Below are 15929 nucleotides of genomic sequence, written 5' to 3'. Positions count from 1 at the left end.
AAAAATCAACTCAACCTAGCGAGCGCTCCGGAGTAACAATGTGTATAAGAATAAGAGTATATTGCTTTCTTCTGACAAAAATTCTGTCATTTATGCCATATATTAATATTGTCTCATTAATACTGAATAAAACGAGACCCATTTCATTAAAAACTAATAAAAATTGTTGAAGTTATAACGCTTTTCCTAAAAAAAGTCAATAAAACCATGCGAGCACTATAAGACGAAGAGCATATTCCTGTCGTATACACACAGGTACTCCGGAGCGCACGCAAGGTTGAATTGACTTTTTTTGGGAGAAGCGTTATAACTTCACTAATTTTCATAATTTTTTGATGAAATTTGTCTCGTTTTATTCAGAATCAATGAGACAACATTGATATGTGGCAAAAATGACAGAATTTTTGTAATTTGTACCGAAAAACTGGCATCAAAATCCGAAAAACACGAACAAAAGTCGAAAACTTCAGTTTCAGGTGTAAAAATGTTGTTCTTTTTGTTTAACAAAATCGAAGATAAATTTTTTTTTCAAAAGCTACAACATTTCACTATTAAAAAACACCAAAAATTTTGAAATCGGTTGAAAAAAACGCGTTCAGGAATTTTTAAGCGCAAACAAGTCCCGAAAAACGGTTTTTTAACCATAAATCAAGATTTTGAGGGTGTTAGAAATATTTCAAAAATGGTTTTGTGATATACTCGACCCAATGAACAATTCCTACTATGTCACTTCAAAAGTTCATTCACTTTTGTCATTTTTGTAACACTGTGTTACCATTAAGCTATTAAAAAGCTTTGCTAAAACACATTTTAAACAATATAAAATAATTGCAAAGATTCTTTAACAAATGGCAGCATTTAATATCTTCCCCTTCATTACTCTTTGAAATAGATTTTCCGTTTCCTTAGTAATTTCAAGAGTTCCTTGAGCTCTTAGCACTTTAGCTCTTAGCACTTTAGCAAATCTCACAAATTTAATAAATTACTTTCGAAATCAGGGCATAAGTTCGTACACCAGCCTTAACCTTGTGGGTGGCATGGCAGCATGTTCCAATGGGATGGAACTCCAATGGCCATCGACAATTAATCAAAACTGCGTGGCCCATAAATTGTGAAAAATGAAGCAAAGTTGAAAAGCCGTGCGGCTAATGAATGAACATGCCGACAAAGTGAAATGAAGTGTTGCGAATTTGGACGGTGTAGGCCAGGCCCAAAAGTACAGGCCATTTTCTTTTTCTTATGACCTCAATACACTAAAGGAAATTGGTTCATATTTGCTATTTTATCTTAAGTTATAAATAGTGCTCAAATGAATAATTCAAACTTTATAGGGAATTCAATTGTCCAGTGAAGCAGAGTACTGATTATTTTAAAGGTACCTTTGCAAAGTTTTTATTAACTCATAACTTGGTAATAAGACATATTAATGGGTTCAACAGGGCGTATGGGTAATATTTACCTTTAAACATACTTCTGAATAGTTTTTATACAATTTCCGTATACTGCGGCACCACATGGCGTATGAGTAATGTCGAAAATTCCTGATTTGCCAAAGAATCAGGTAACATGTCACCGTTTTGCAATCCACGCCTTCGCCTCCAGAACTCTGCTGTAAAATCGAGCGGCCTTGTCATAGTCATTCCATTGGAATTAAGCTCAAACCACACCGTTGCCGTTGCAAAAAGGCAGGCCACAGCGCAACGGGATGGTGATAGTTCAACTCAAAACTGGTTATCCCCACTGCACCACATACCAGACCAGGAAACCATCACGCCGAGTCTGTCGACCCCTCCTATACCCCCTACCACACCAGTAACCACTTTCAAGTGCCGCCCATGACGCAGGGCGGTTTCCAGTCTTCAAGTGCGTAAGATTGCTATTTTTTTGTGGTTTCAGGTCTCTACTGAACATATCAAAGACTAGTTTTCAGTCTGGCTTTGTGGACAAAGGAGCGAGGGGTTAATGGGCGTGCACCTGAACTTGTACGCATGCGTAGACGCACCGACATGATCAAGGTCGAACGAGCTTGCGAAAATATCCGAAAGTATACCTCGAACTTAAGATACTCTGGAGGAAACTTTTTAAATAAATTTTACGGAAAGTAAATACTTTTTCGTGCCTTAAATTCTTACATTCCAACTATCATCACACAATAAGAGGTTTGCTTTTACAGAATTATATTCAATGCAGCATGAAGTGCAAAAGTCACTGAAGCATTTGGAAAAAGGACCCAGCATCTAGCTGCCTCCACTTCGCCAACACATTTTTGTAGTGCAAATATAACAATCACATTCTGATGGCTGCGTGCCCTCCAATTGTGTCTTGCACTTCTGTTGCTGCAACTGCTGCTGTAAGTGTGGCAGCTGTTCACAATCCACATCCCATAACAAAGCAGACAAATTTGCAGGAAATTCTCGAGTTATGGCAACGCCCCAAAAGCAAGTTTCAAAGCGAAAAATCATTTTTGCTCTGAAATTACACAAATATTGCAAAAAAATATAAATAATCGCACTCATGTGTTGGTAAATACTTGCTGGTATGGGTTTTTATAATGGGTGCAGTCTGGACTTGATTCTTCGTTGGATTCAGCAGCGAAACAATTTAAGATTTCGACTTGCACATAATGCACAGTGGTGGGGAATAGGAAATTATATACCTATTCACAACAAGTGCTCTATTTTTAACTTCAAATTCCATAATTCAATGCTTACCCTAATTTCATTATAAATCCCAAAAAACCCTAGCTTATAAGCATAATTAAGAGCCAATTAAATTACATGATCAAATCACAATTTAGTTATGAAAAGCTGATTAACTCGGGGTCTGCCTATTATCCAGCACCCGAGAAAACCCTAAGCCACTGTCCACCAAACGCCCCTACACACCCAAAAGACAAGGCAGCACCAAGTATCCAGTACTTTGCTTTTGGCCAACTGGTCCGGCCGTTGGTGGCAGTGCATTTGAAAGTGGTTTGGGGCCAGCACATTGCATAAGTGCACCAAATTCCAAGTCAACGGCAAATCCACTTTGGTTTTCTAACTGAATCGGTTTTTTATTTCAATTTTGTTTGTTTTTATTTTTTTGTGTTTGTTGCTCGATTATTCTGTGTTGACGTAATGGCCAAACGATTATTGGCCACTTTCTGGGCTCGGGCTTTGTTTGCGGGGCGGCCTAATTGAAGCGGAACCTGGTAGTTGGCTAAATTGAATGCCAAAGCAGATACTTGAAATACTTCTGGGCACTGAGGTAGAAAAATGCAACCTCTCAATCAGCACTAAGTAGTTATGGATTTGAAAGATCGAGTCCAATTAAGTTAAACACCTTCTCTTATTAAAGAATGCCATTTGATCTCTGTTAACACTTTGTGTCTGGAAACTCGTTTTATTACACATATATAGTACGTGGAAGAACATACATAAACAGTAGATACTATTTAGATATCTGTGGGATATGCGGAGTGACTGATTTATTTGGCAGTAACATGTTGACATTGTCCTCGGACACTTCAGTCGCTGTCTCTCTGGCCCAACTCAAAGGTTGTCCCCTGATCCTTGCCCCCGATCCTGGCCTCTACTTCCGGCCCGTATAGTCGATGCTGTAGGAGCCCGTATAGATGTTCAGATTCCTGAGAGCCGGATGGTGTTGATTCGGGAGTCCGGCGTACGACTGCTGCGGATTGTAGTAGGACTGCTGGGCGGGGGGATTGTAGTAGCGCGGCTGCGGGGCTGGGGGGTTGTAGTACTGGGGGGTGGGGTTGTAGTAAGGACGCTGGGGGACGGGCTGCGGCTGCTGCTGCTGCTGTGGGGGCGGGGCGTAGGACTGGCCACGCCCAAAGTCATTCAAGCTAAACTTGCTGGCAGGCGACAGAGGACGATTGAACTTCTGGTCTTTGTAGTAGACGGCAGGATCCTCGCGGTACTGGCCGTCATCGATCTCGTTGGGTCCCAGGGGATACGGATTGGTGTTGGTCAGCGTTGGAGGCGGCACATTGATGTGGCTACCAGCGGGCTCGAATCCCCGCTTGCTGGCTCCGTACTCGATCTCCCGCACCTTGCCCTGGTCGTCCACATAGCCGTACTTTCCGTACACCTCGCCGTTGGGGTACTTAGTTTCGATCTTGAAGCTCTTGTCCGCTGCCTCGTAGCCATAGGTGTAGGATCCGTCGTCGTTGTGCTTGTCGATCTGCTTCAAAATGGGCACTGGGGTGGTGTAGTCCTGGTGTTGCGCATACGCACTGTGGGCCAACGCCACCAGCAAAAGTGCCGAAACCAGGGGCTGCAAAAAGCAAACAAAGAGTTGAATAATTTGCATATCCCATTTTGAGCTTCAAGTCACACCCATTAACTGTGAAAGCTGCAATTACTAATGAGTTTGGGGCTTTATTGCTTTACTTTTGGAGCAGGCATTTCACAATGCAGTGTTTCAATTACTGGCTATGATTATCACTCAAGGACAGCAATTAAGTTGGCCGTTTATCATAGACATTGGATCTGAACCGGTTTGCTAAATTGCATTCTAAACGAATCACTGCGCAGTTTCATTCAACACTTTGGGTTTCCAACATATCAATAATGCGTCCAATTCGTTTCCACTTTTCGTCGACCTTGCTGGCTATCTTACCAATTTCATCGTTCTGCCAACGTTTAGAACTGAATATCCGTCAATGTCGAACCGATTTCACCAATCTCTGACTTAACTAGATGCACTGCTGGAATGGCTCTGGACTATAAGCAATAGGCTCTGCACTTGCACTCGAGACTCTGCGAATCGAAACGACAAACTCGAAAGAAAATCAGGGCGTGCAACGCTTTTTATACCACAAGCAACATTTCGCAAAACGAGCCACCGAGGGAGGTCTGGGGGGCGACGGCAAAAATAACTATGTACGCCAGACAAAATACAAAATAAAGCTTCGACCTGAAGTCGAGCCGAAGTCTGGATCGGCGATCAGCTGCTGAAACGAAATCGAAAACGAAATCGAAACGAGGCTCGGACTCCCGATCCGAGAACCGATTCGACTTGGGGGCTTGGAATGCAGCATAGAAATTGAAAGCAGTCGTCGGACAGCTGGGCGTGAGTACATGAACAAATACCCACACACTTGCTACCGAAACACTGAAAAAATTATTCGTTTAAATATAGTTTTTTATTTCAAAAATAAAAAGTTGAAGAAGAATGACAAGAAAGGAGAAGTTTCTTGCTATTTTGAGGGGTTGAGAAATCTTTATTTCTATAAAACCTTTTAGCACAATTTCTCCGTTTTAACTAGTTATTTTTTTCTCTGTTCTAGAAGCTATTTCCAATCTGGTTATTAACATCGCTGTGCCAATACCTTGGCCAGCAATTTATGCTTCCAGACCGCACAGCTCACGCATACGCAATGAGATCAGAGAACCACAATCCAGAAATAAACTGAACAGAATTAAGCAAAATGCCAGTACAGACTGGCACGGAAGTTTTGCACTTGCTAGGCATTCCAATTATGTAAAATACACCTCTTCCCCCTTTGTTTAAAGCTCTGATCGGTGGCACTTACCTGGCCAGACACCTCGACACTGTACCAGACTGTAACCACAACTGGGCACTTTAAGCCGCTTTTGACCACAACCTGGCCATTTCACTTGGTCTGCCAAAACTCACACTTGGAGCAAAAACAAAAGAGCAGCAACAAAAACTTAATGGCCATACGAAAGTTAGCTTCTGGTCTACTGACCTAGTCCAATGCTTCGTCCATTAAAACAGGTTGCCGGGAGGAGGTTGTGCGTCAAAGAGGTGCCTAAAATCGGCGATGACTTTTTCGATTTTTCATATGATTATTTATGAGTTTATTTATTTGCAAGTTTTTAATTAGACAGTTGTCAAACTTGCTCACAATCTGAGTAATATTTAACCACCTTTTATCCTATTTTTTTAAGAGAGTATATGAAACTGTGACGTGTGTCTGTGACGTACATATGAATATGCAGTTTAAAATAAATCTTATGATGCAAGTTCAGTAACCCAAGAAATCCAACCTTGGTCATGGGTGAATGCAAACAATTGCTATTAGCTTCTTAAATTCACATAACTATGAAACTATTTAGAGAGATGTTGCAGAATTGGTAGCCCTTCCTAACTAAGTTTCAAAAAGACGATCTATAAAATCGAATAAATTCGACAGATCAGTTTGTTGTCATCAGAACGACCTGACAATTTTTAATGGGGTTGGAAAACCAGTTGAGCTGTCGCTTAAGTGAGATAATCACTGACTAGAACACACAGATACCCATCTAGACATTTGTATATATATACCATATTTTATATATGTCACTTTTGTATCTTACAACTGGAAATGGATTCGGCTTCGAGCCAAAAGGCTAGGTAATAATGTCAAGTTTAATGCATTATTAGGCGAGGGCTCCGGATCATATGACTTCTCGAAATTGACTAAGTCACCCTGTACGACAACCACAACAAGTCTAATGCGGACAAACTTGTTTACTTACTAATTAAACCGAAAACAGAGTTGGAATATATAAACTAAATATATAAAACGCCGAAACAAAGAAATGATTTTAAAATTGCACATTTCGGCATTTCATTTCGGATAAAATTCAGAGAACCCGGGATGAATCGTCATTTGGTTCAGAGGTTTCGAAGCAAACAGTTCTAGTTATAAATTTAGCTACAAATCGTTGAAATGCTCATCAAAGTGTCCAAGTTCTTGACCATACTATTAGTATGTGTTTCAGCCGGCGCTGCATCCAAGTATTTAGCCGAAAAACGTAAGAATTTTCAAAGATTTCAAGGACTACAATAAGTAATTTACAAGGATTTCTTAAACTCCACCGTATATGTTTTAGCCGACTTCCTTACACCTTGCTCCGAGGGGGATAATCCTTGCCTAACCAGCAACTTTCAGGCTTTCTTCCGCCAATGGAAGGATGGCATCCCTGGAAACAGTGCCGTGGGATCCTTCGATCCTCTCTATATAAAGCGTGTGAAGTTTTCGCAGGACACTAATAATGCCATAGCCATTAATGCTGATCTGAAGGAAGTCCACGTTGCTGGAGCTGGTCAGGCGGTAGTCAAAGAGGCCAGGTAAAAATATATTGTTTAATCATAACCTAAAGCCATCTATATTTTCTGATCTGACTTTCCAGTTACAACAACTACGTGGCCAAGGCTTTGATTACAGTGCCAAAACTGCGCTTTAATTTCGATTACAAGGTGAAGGGACATGTGGTGGCCCTAAATCTTAATGGGCATGGAGTTGGCTACTTTGAATCTGGTTAGTAAATCAAGTTTCCGCTTCCGCGAGTCATAATTAACTAGAGTTTTTTGATAGAAAATGCTTTGATTTATTTGGAAATGGCGGTGAAGCCTCGCACATCTCCAGAAGCCATTTTTGCGGATGTGCAAAGTGTTAAGGTTAGTTTCCGCGAAATCAAACAGTTCCGCATCAAGCTGGAGAATCTATTTGGAGGCAACAAGGATCTGGAGGACACTGCTCACACGCTCTTTAACGAGAACTGGAGGGATTTCTATGAGGTTCTTCGTCCTGCAGTGGAACAAACTGTTTCGGGAGTGCTCCTGGATCGCTTCAAGAAGACGTTCAATTTTGTGCCAGCCACCTACTTGATCAAAGACTTTCACTGAGAAGATTTCAAAACAGGTTTAAAAGTATAATCAGATTTTTTGAAGGTTTCTAAGTCTAATAACCTCTTGATTGTATTTTTTAAAAGACAACTGAATTAGGTTAGATATTACGTTTTTAAACAATTCTATTTGTTGACTGCCAGAAAAAATATGGAAAAACTTAAAATTACTCAACTTTTTCAGTGATATATCTTCTCTCATACACTTAAGACAATAATATTGTACAGCCGCTTGTTAAGCCAGGAAATAGGTGAAATAAATGTTTATAAATATGAAAATAAAACCGTTTGTACTTGGCCCCGGCATCGTTAAGTGGTTGTAAGTCGTTACCATACTGAGAGACTCCGAAGTTGGGTCTCGGATTGCGAATCTCGTATCTCGGATCACGGCGGGTGAGAATAAAATGCTGGCCAACAGCCAGAAGCCGTCTAGTCGACCAAATAGCTTGACACCGATTGATGTGACTGAGCAGCGGCTGTAAGAATCTTAGATTCAGATACTAGATACAAGATACATTGCCACTTAGCCAAAATGAACAGCACGCGCCATGGCCATAGGCCGCTTGGAATAATTGTGATTTTGTGCCTCAACGGAGTCGCCTTGGTCTCAGCGGTTGCCTTTTATACCGAAAAGCGTAAGTAAGTCAATAGATGTGAAGGATCATACTAGAAAAGTGTCTCAAACCCACACAGCCGACTTTCTGCCGTCCTGTCGGATCTATGAACCCGGTTTTACAAAATGCTCAACGAACAGCATTCAGAAACTTCTAGATCAGTTGAATATTGGTATTCCGGAGGTGGTGGAACGCTTCGGACCTTTCGACCCCATGAAGGTCAGAGATATTGTCTTCAAACAGGACAACAACGAAGTGGCCACCATTAGAGCCAATCTTACAGAGTTGGTGGTCAAAGGGTTTTCAAAGACCAATGTCAAGGAGAGTCGGTAAATATACACAATTAGTTTAAATCGACCCGGACTTTAATTAGAATATGCATTTCAGAGTCAGCAAAAAGGATTTTGGCTGGCAAACCAAACTTTTTCTGCCAAAAATGAGACTCGATGGCAAATATGACATGGCTGGACGTATTCTGCTTATACCTCTCAGCGGATCCGGAAAGATTTTTATTGAAATAGGTGAGTGAAAAATGGCATAGAAAGGGGAATATGTGTAGACCTAACTCCATTCTTCTTTAGATGATATGGATATCCTTCTGTTAACAAAAACGCGTCTTTATGAAAAAGGTGGCTTCACCTTTGACAATGTTACTTCCGTTCGAGTCCAGCAACTAAAACTCACAAAGGTTCGTACCTACCTGGACAACTTATTTAATGGCCGAAGTAAGGAGGTCGAACGCAGCACGAATCAATTTTTCAATGAGAATTGGCGTGATTTTTACGAAGCACTGAAGCCCTTAATCATTGAAACTGTTGAAAACATACTATACGATGTGATGTCTACGGTATTTCATTTGATTCCTGCAAACTTTTTTGTCGAGGACATACCCACGCCACAACAACTATATGGTCCCAAGAAAATTAGTTAAATTTTGCAAAAGCCAAATGCTAATTTGGCCAAATTCTAATTTGGCTTTTACTGCATTTGTAAAGATGTCCCTGGTCTATAAAAAATGTATTCAATGTAAGAACATTGGCCTTAAGCTATTTAAATTCAATAAAGCCTATTAGATACTGGTTCCAACAGCGGTTCTTCTGGAGATAGCTAGTTACGGAGGTAAGTATTAGGCACGAATGATATCCGCCTTGTTGGCTGAGAAGTATACGCCGAATTGTTTTTCTGTAAAAATAGCGATGAAGTGTGTATAAAAGGAAAATAACTTATATTTTACCATTATTATCCACTAGATATGTCCTTTTCCTGTAGAGCAAGCACATCAACAAGCCGATCAGCAGTGCCAAAGTGGTTGAGACTGCCACAATGGCAATAAAAAGCCACTTCAGATGACTTTTATGCTTACTGTCTTGAAGAGATGGTGCTAGTGGACTACTAGCCTCAGTTGGTTGACACAAATAGCCAGAAACTGGAGTACTGCCATCGAAGCAGGCACATACTTCCGGGGACACACAATACCCATTGACGCACTTCGCTTCGCAAATGGGCAGACATAAAAATCGGTCGGGGTTTTCTATATCCCGATGCAACTTGTAACTTTTCTCGCACTGGCACTCCTCATTCAGACAGGTTCCATTCCAACAGTAGTGCTCGCACCTATTAGCAGCGAAATCCTCGACTTCTCTGAAGGCTTCCTCCTCTGACACACACCTTCCGACATCCACATCATAAGTAAAACCATCCTCACATCTGCAAACATCGGGGGATTCGCATTTACCATTTTGGCAACCCTTGGAACAAAGAGGTATACACCCGCCTTCAGGAGATTTAATGTATCCATTGTTACAGGAACACTTTCCAGGAGATTCACAAAATCCATTCTTACATCCTCCATCACAAATTGGGGCACAGGTATTCTCTGTTTCCTTGCTGTATCCTTCGTTGCAAGAACACTTTCCAGGAGAGTCACACAATCCGTTCTTACATCCACCCTCGCAGATTGGGGCACAACTGTTCTCGGTTTCCTTGCTGTATCCTTCGTTGCAAGAACACTTTCCAGGAGATTCACAAAATCCATTCTTACATCCTCCCTCGCAGATTGGGGCACAGGTGTTCTCCGTGTCCTTGCTGTATCCTTCGTTGCAAGAACACGTTCCAGGAGATTCACAAAATCCATTCTTACATCCTCCCTCGCAGATTGGGGCACAGGTGTTCTCCGTGTACTTGCTGTACCCTTCGTTGCAAAAACACGTTCCAGGAGATTCACACAATCCGTTCTTACATCCACCCTCGCAGATTGGGGTACAGGTATTCTCTGTTTCCTTGCTGTATCCTTTGTTGCAAGAACACTTTCCAGGAGATTCACAGAATCCGTTATTACATCCTCCCTCGCAGATTGGGGCACAGGTATTCTCTGTTTCCTTTCTGTATCCTTCGTTGCAAGAACACTTTCCAGGAGATTCACAAAATCCATTCTTACATCCTCCCTCGCAGATTGCTGCACAGCTGTTCTCGGTTTCCTTGTTGTATCCTTCGTTGCAAGAACACTTTCCAGGAGATTCACAAAATCCATTCTTACATCCTCCCTCGCAGATTGGGGCACAACTGTTCTTGGTTTCCTTGCTGTATCCTTCGTCGCAAGAACACGTTCCAGGAGATTCACAAAATCCATTCTTACATCCTCCCTCGCAGATTGGGGCACAGGTGTTCTCTGTTTCTTTTTTGTATCCTTCGTTGCAAGAACACTTTCCAGGATATTCACAAAATCCATTCTTACATCCACCCTCGCAGATTGGGGTACAGGTATTCTCTGTTTCCTTGCTGTATCCTTTGTTGCAAGAACACTTTCCAGGAGATTCACAGAATCCGTTATTACATCCTCCCTCGCAGATTGGGGCACAGGTATTCTCTGTTTCCTTTCTGTATCCTTCGTTGCAAGAGCACTTTCCAGGAGATTCACAAAATCCATTCTTACATCCTCCCTCGCAGATTGCTGCACAGCTGTTCTCGGTTTCCTTGTTGTATCCTTCGTTGCAAGAACACTTTCCAGGAGATTCACAAAATCCATTCTTACATCCTCCCTCGCAGATTGGGGCACAACTGTTCTTGGTTTCCTTGCTGTATCCTTCGTCGCAAGAACACGTTCCAGGAGATTCACAAAATCCATTCTTACATCCTCCCTCGCAGATTGGGGCACAGGTGTTCTCCGTGTCCTTGCTGTATCCTTCGTTGCAAGAACACGTTCCAGGAGATTCACAAAATCCATTCTTACATCCTCCCTCGCAGATTGGGGCACAGGTATTCTCTGTTTCCTTGCTGTATCCTTCGTTGCAAGAACACTTTCCAGGAGATTCACACAATCCGTTCTTACATCCTCCCTCGCAAATTGGGGCACAGGTGTTCTCCGTTTCCTTGCTGTATCCTTCGTTGCAAACACACTTTCCAGGAGATTCACAAAATCCATTCTCACATCCTCCCTCGCAGATTGCTGCACAGCTGTTCTCGGTTTCCTTGCTGTATCCTTCGTTGCAAGAACACGTTCCAGGAGATTCACAAAATCCGTTATTACATCCTCCCTCGCAAATTGGGGCACAGGTATTCTCTGTTTCTTTTTTGTATCCTTCGTTGCAAGAACACTTTCCAGGAGATTCACATAATCCATTCTTACATCCTCCCTCGCAAATTGGGGCGCAGTTGTTCTCCGTTTCCTTGCTGTATCCTTCGTTGCAAGCACACTTTCCAGGAGATTCACAGAACCCGTTCTCACAGCCTCCTTCACAAAGTGGTTCACAATTTCCCTTGCTATCTTTGAAGTAACCTTTGAAACAGATGCAGTTTCCAGGAGAAGCGCAAAGTCCGTTTACGCATGCGCCGTCACAAACAGGCGCGCATCTGTTCCCATCGACTCTTTCATATCCTGCGTTGCAGGTGCAGAGTCCTGGCGCCTCACATTTGCCGTTCTGACAATCACCATCGCAGACAGGGGTGCACAAGCCATTCTGCATCGAATATCCGTTGTCACAAACACATTTCTCCGGCGCTTCGCAAAATCCGTGCTTGCAACTTGTGGAGCAGACCGGCAAGCAGACGGATGGACTGATGGCCGTATAGCCCGACCAACACTCACAAACTGAGGGCTTTACGCAGTTTCCATTTAGGCAATCTGGATCGCAAGTGGGTACACATTTTTTATCAGCATCTTTGTGGAAAAATCGCTTGCATTCACAAACGTCGGGCGCTCTACAAACGCCATTATCGCATCCGTTTTTGCACACAGGCTGGCACATGAACGAAGTGGAGCCTGGTTTGGGTTTATAGCCCGCCTTGCATTCACAGCGATCCGGAGCTGCACAGAAGCCAAAACCACGGGCACAATTCTCCTTACAGGTTGGGAAGCACACCTGCGCCGTCGCATTCAACTCATACCCCTTGTTGCAAGTGCAACGATTGGGCACCAGACACCTGCCGTTGGGACAACCACTGGGGCAGATTGGCTGACAGTTTCCGCTTTTTTTGTCCAGGACATGACCTTTTCTGCAGACGCACCTCTCAGGAGCTTGGCAGGTTCCACGGCTGCATCCTCCAGTGCAGAAGGGTACACATCTGGAATTATTGTTAATAGAATTTCTAGCTTTTCGATTCCTAAAATTATGATTCATTAATAAAATACATTACCGGCTTGATTTTTGCTTGTTAAAATTGACGTATCCTTTTTTGCATGTGCACTCCTTCGGCTTGGTGCACTCCCCGTAGCCACAAGGAGTGTCACATCGGGGAATACATTGCATTCGCCCGTTCGAAATTTTTTTTTCATAGCCGGAACAACAATTTTGTATCACCTAATGGTTGAAGTCCGAATTAAAAATGTATTCATTAATTAATGATCTGCTCACTGTGCTTGATTTTTTCTTCGGGTCCCACTTTGTTGTCGGACAATATCCGATCTTAGCCGCCGCCAATCTTAAGAATATGGAAATTAAAAGCACTTTCGCAATCCACATGATGGAAATATGTCTTCATAAGGCTCTGATCCACTTAGAAATGAAACTAAAACTCTCTGCGCAAAAATCAGTTCGCCAATGCCATTTGTTCTCATTCACATTTCCATGGCATTAGGGTGGTTCTCCACCCATTTGCTCATTCTTGTAATAAAATATAACAAAAAATTATCATCTTAAGCTTCTGTATGCTTCAGAAATATGCACATGAAAGTTAAATTATTTAACTAGAGTCTCTAGTGACTAGTTCAGCTTATACATTTTGAAAGCCCCACCACATTTTTAAAACTATTAAATTTTATACATTTATAATTTTGTTACACATAAGGGCCTCCTTAATTTTTATATATCTATCAAAACAACACTATTGGCATCCGTTAAGTTTATCACATTCAGAGTGTTTCTTTGCCCCCCCGTTGTTTGGCGGTTAAGAGTTTCCAAGAGCGCTCACAAGCTCTGAGGCATGCAATTTGCGAGACGCCACACAGGCTTAGAGGGTTCTTATCAGAACCCAAGGAATGCATTGAATAACTTTGAGTCAAACTCATGATGACTTATTAAATTACATAATTATAGCTAGCTTATAAAATTAGTATCTTATTTACGCATAAAGTATTAATATTTGTAAAAGAATACATATAAATATTTAATTTTACATTTTATTAACTGTCCTTTTCTTTTTTAGTAATTAAAATACAAAAATCGAGCTTATCACCTTTTTTTTAAATCCACAATGAATATAATTATAAACATAGTTAGAAGGCCATTACATCATAATGAAGCGTTTTTATCAGTATGAACTCATTTATATTCATACTAGTGGCACAGTCCAAAGTTCTAATTATTTTTATTGTCCCTCAAAGAGGGACATATTGTGGTTATTCTCAAAGATGCTGTCGTCTCCCCGTTTAATGATTTTATTAAGGCGATTACATTTTTTATTTCCACCTGACATGGAGCAATTAAGTTTGCCCAAGTCAAAGCAAAATATGAGTATGATATGCAAGTATTGGCGCAAACATTGTTGTTTTGTTGCTTTTGTAGCTACCAGCGTATTTTCCAGATAGATATAAAATTAGCTTACCGGTTCGGTGGCAAGGTGAAGTCGCTACACTTTCAGAGTCGCATACCGACTGGCTACACTGACAGAAAATGAAAAACAAAGTAAGATCATTAAAAAACATTACATTAAAAAATTAGATATATACAAGTCTTCTTCTGTCTCCATTAGCTTTTTAAAAATAATTTTTTTAATCTATACTCTTTAGTTTTAATAGAATTTTTTTATTTGTGCAATACTCGTGCAATAAATATGGAATACATTTCAACCGCTACTATAAGTTAATGAAAATGCCTCAATTCTGGTATTGCCCGGACCTCAGATTTAATTCATCAATTGCACTCTAGTCGGTCGGATGTCAAAATTAGCATCGAGTATATATAAAGTTCAGATAAAAGCCAGCATCAGTTCGAGTTACTTCTCATTCGACATTAGAGCGTTTTAAGTCCGATTCGCTGACGGTGACTGTGGCAGTGACATTGACGTCATCCCTTCAACATGAACATAATTGGCATACTATTTCTTATCCCCGCCGGTCTCTTGGGGGTTCAGAGCGTTGAGATCTACACAGAAAAGCGTAAGTAAAAGCTTTCTTTCTTTCCCTTTGTTACTCAAATCAAATTCTAATCAATATTATCTAAAATTCAGCCCCATATATTGAATCATGTCGGATTTACGAACCGGAATTCACCAAATGCTCCACCCGCTCCATCCAAGCCTTTATGAACCAGGTAACAAAGGGTGAGTCCAAGGAATATAGATAATATAGTTCACCTTCCAATACAATTTTAATCATTTCTTATAGGTATACCGGAGATTGAAAAGTCCTTTGGACAAATAGATCCCATGAAACAGGAGCAGCTGGTATTTAAACAGGATAATAGCGATGTGGCCAGCATTGCTGCGAATCTTACGGAGATGTTAATTAGCGGCTTTGGCAAAATGGTGATCAAGGAGAGCAAGTGAGTAGTTATTAAATATACAATGTTAGGTTAGAATGACCCATTTAATTTATTGCTAGGGTCAGTAAAAAAGACTTCAGTTGGCTCACCAAGATCTATTTGCCCAAAATGCGCATGGATGGCATGTACAAAATGGTTGGAAAAATTTTACTAGTTCCCCTGCGCGGAGCCGGGAAAATCGTGCTGGAAATAGGTGAATAATTGCTTCGTATTGGGGTGTATTAATATTAATACCACCCAACAATTAATCCATTTAATTGATAGATGACCTGGATATACTGATGAGTACCAAGACGCGGCTCTACGAAAGGGCCGGCTTCACGTTCTACAACGTGACTTCCGTAAAGGTTAAGCTAGAGGTCGGGAAAGTACGGACCAATATGGAAAACCTATTCAATGGGCGGAGCAAAGAGGTCGAGGAGGGTACCAACCAGTTCTTTAACGATAACTGGCGGGATTTGTTCGAGGCGCTACGTCCACTAGTGGTGGAGACTGTGGAACGGACCCTGCTGGATTTGCTTCACAAGACATTTAGCATTTTTCCCGCAAGCTTTTTTGTGGAGGACATACCTAACTCCCTGACCTTGTATGGTCGCAAATCGAAGATGATTACTGACTAAAATTAATTTTCGCACTTCAGAGTTCCTATCGTTTAATGGAAATATTCCCTTTCAGAGCATACAAAATTAAGTGATAAAGAT

General features: G+C 41.3%; 5 protein-coding genes across 5 annotated transcripts; 3 read left to right on the top strand and 2 right to left on the bottom strand.

Moving 5' to 3' along the window:
• Positions 1-3350: 3350 nt before the first annotated feature.
• Positions 3351-4809, bottom strand: LOC6505603 (DNA translocase FtsK). The gene is made up of 2 exons (XM_001964576.4): positions 4621-4809; positions 3351-4275 (listed from the first exon to the last, which is right to left on the bottom strand). Exons 1-2 carry the CDS (start codon positions 4627-4629, stop codon positions 3571-3573), a joined length of 714 nt encoding a protein of 237 aa, XP_001964612.1. The 5' UTR covers positions 4630-4809; the 3' UTR covers positions 3351-3570.
• Positions 4810-6572: 1763 nt separating this feature from the next.
• Positions 6573-7916, top strand: LOC6505916. Its single transcript, XM_001964577.4, has 4 exons — positions 6573-6764; positions 6843-7080; positions 7143-7270; positions 7328-7916. The coding sequence occupies exons 1-4, from the start codon at positions 6680-6682 to the stop codon at positions 7636-7638; spliced, it is 762 nt and encodes a 253-aa protein (XP_001964613.1). The 5' UTR covers positions 6573-6679; the 3' UTR covers positions 7639-7916.
• Positions 7917-8043: 127 nt separating this feature from the next.
• LOC6505917 (protein takeout) lies at positions 8044-9337 on the top strand. Its single transcript, XM_001964578.4, has 4 exons — positions 8044-8272; positions 8331-8580; positions 8639-8772; positions 8833-9337. Exons 1-4 carry the CDS (start codon positions 8170-8172, stop codon positions 9180-9182), a joined length of 837 nt encoding a protein of 278 aa, XP_001964614.1. The 5' UTR covers positions 8044-8169; the 3' UTR covers positions 9183-9337.
• LOC6505602 (fibrillin-1) lies at positions 9200-13259 on the bottom strand. The gene is made up of 4 exons (XM_001964579.4): positions 13102-13259; positions 12884-13047; positions 9486-12811; positions 9200-9433 (listed from the first exon to the last, which is right to left on the bottom strand). Exons 1-4 carry the CDS (start codon positions 13207-13209, stop codon positions 9378-9380), a joined length of 3654 nt encoding a protein of 1217 aa, XP_001964615.3. The 5' UTR covers positions 13210-13259; the 3' UTR covers positions 9200-9377.
• A 1302-nt stretch (positions 13260-14561) lies between these two features.
• Positions 14562-15867, top strand: LOC6505918. Its single transcript, XM_001964580.4, has 5 exons — positions 14562-14843; positions 14915-15007; positions 15072-15228; positions 15288-15421; positions 15493-15867. Exons 1-5 carry the CDS (start codon positions 14765-14767, stop codon positions 15846-15848), a joined length of 819 nt encoding a protein of 272 aa, XP_001964616.1. The 5' UTR covers positions 14562-14764; the 3' UTR covers positions 15849-15867.
• Positions 15868-15929: the final 62 nt, after the last annotated feature.

The sequence above is a fragment of the Drosophila ananassae genome, chromosome 2L, assembly GCF_017639315.1.
Source record: "Drosophila ananassae strain 14024-0371.13 chromosome 2L, ASM1763931v2, whole genome shotgun sequence".
NCBI lineage: Eukaryota > Metazoa > Arthropoda > Insecta > Diptera > Drosophilidae > Drosophila > Drosophila ananassae.
The sequence above is the reverse complement of the archived record's forward strand: the minus strand, read 5'-3'. Positions and strand labels throughout refer to the sequence as shown.

Bases quoted from the DNA above. Each gene is read 5' to 3' on its own strand.
- LOC6505916 (XM_001964577.4), top strand. From the start codon at position 6,680: ATGCTCATCAAAGTGTCCAAGTTCTTGACCATACTATTAGTATGTGTT. The intron at 7,081-7,142 runs GTAAAAATATAT...CTGACTTTCCAG, and splicing joins GCGGTAGTCAAAGAGGCCAG to TTACAACAACTACGTGGCCA. The intron at 7,271-7,327 runs GTTAGTAAATCA...GTTTTTTGATAG, and splicing joins AGTTGGCTACTTTGAATCTG to AAAATGCTTTGATTTATTTG.
- LOC6505917 (XM_001964578.4), top strand. From the start codon at position 8,170: ATGAACAGCACGCGCCATGGCCATAGGCCGCTTGGAATAATTGTGATT. The intron at 8,581-8,638 runs GTAAATATACAC...TATGCATTTCAG, and splicing joins ACCAATGTCAAGGAGAGTCG to AGTCAGCAAAAAGGATTTTG. The intron at 8,773-8,832 runs GTGAGTGAAAAA...ATTCTTCTTTAG, and splicing joins AAAGATTTTTATTGAAATAG to ATGATATGGATATCCTTCTG.
- LOC6505602 (XM_001964579.4), bottom strand. From the start codon at position 13,209: ATGTGGATTGCGAAAGTGCTTTTAATTTCCATATTCTTAAGATTGGCG. The intron at 13,048-13,101 runs GTGAGCAGATCA...TTCAACCATTAG, and splicing joins CGAAGAAAAAATCAAGCACA to GTGATACAAAATTGTTGTTC. The intron at 9,434-9,485 runs GTAAAATATAAG...CTATTTTTACAG, and splicing joins ATATCTAGTGGATAATAATG to AAAAACAATTCGGCGTATAC.
- LOC6505918 (XM_001964580.4), top strand. From the start codon at position 14,765: ATGAACATAATTGGCATACTATTTCTTATCCCCGCCGGTCTCTTGGGG. The intron at 14,844-14,914 runs GTAAGTAAAAGC...TCTAAAATTCAG, and splicing joins TGAGATCTACACAGAAAAGC to CCCCATATATTGAATCATGT. The intron at 15,229-15,287 runs GTGAGTAGTTAT...ATTTATTGCTAG, and splicing joins ATGGTGATCAAGGAGAGCAA to GGTCAGTAAAAAAGACTTCA.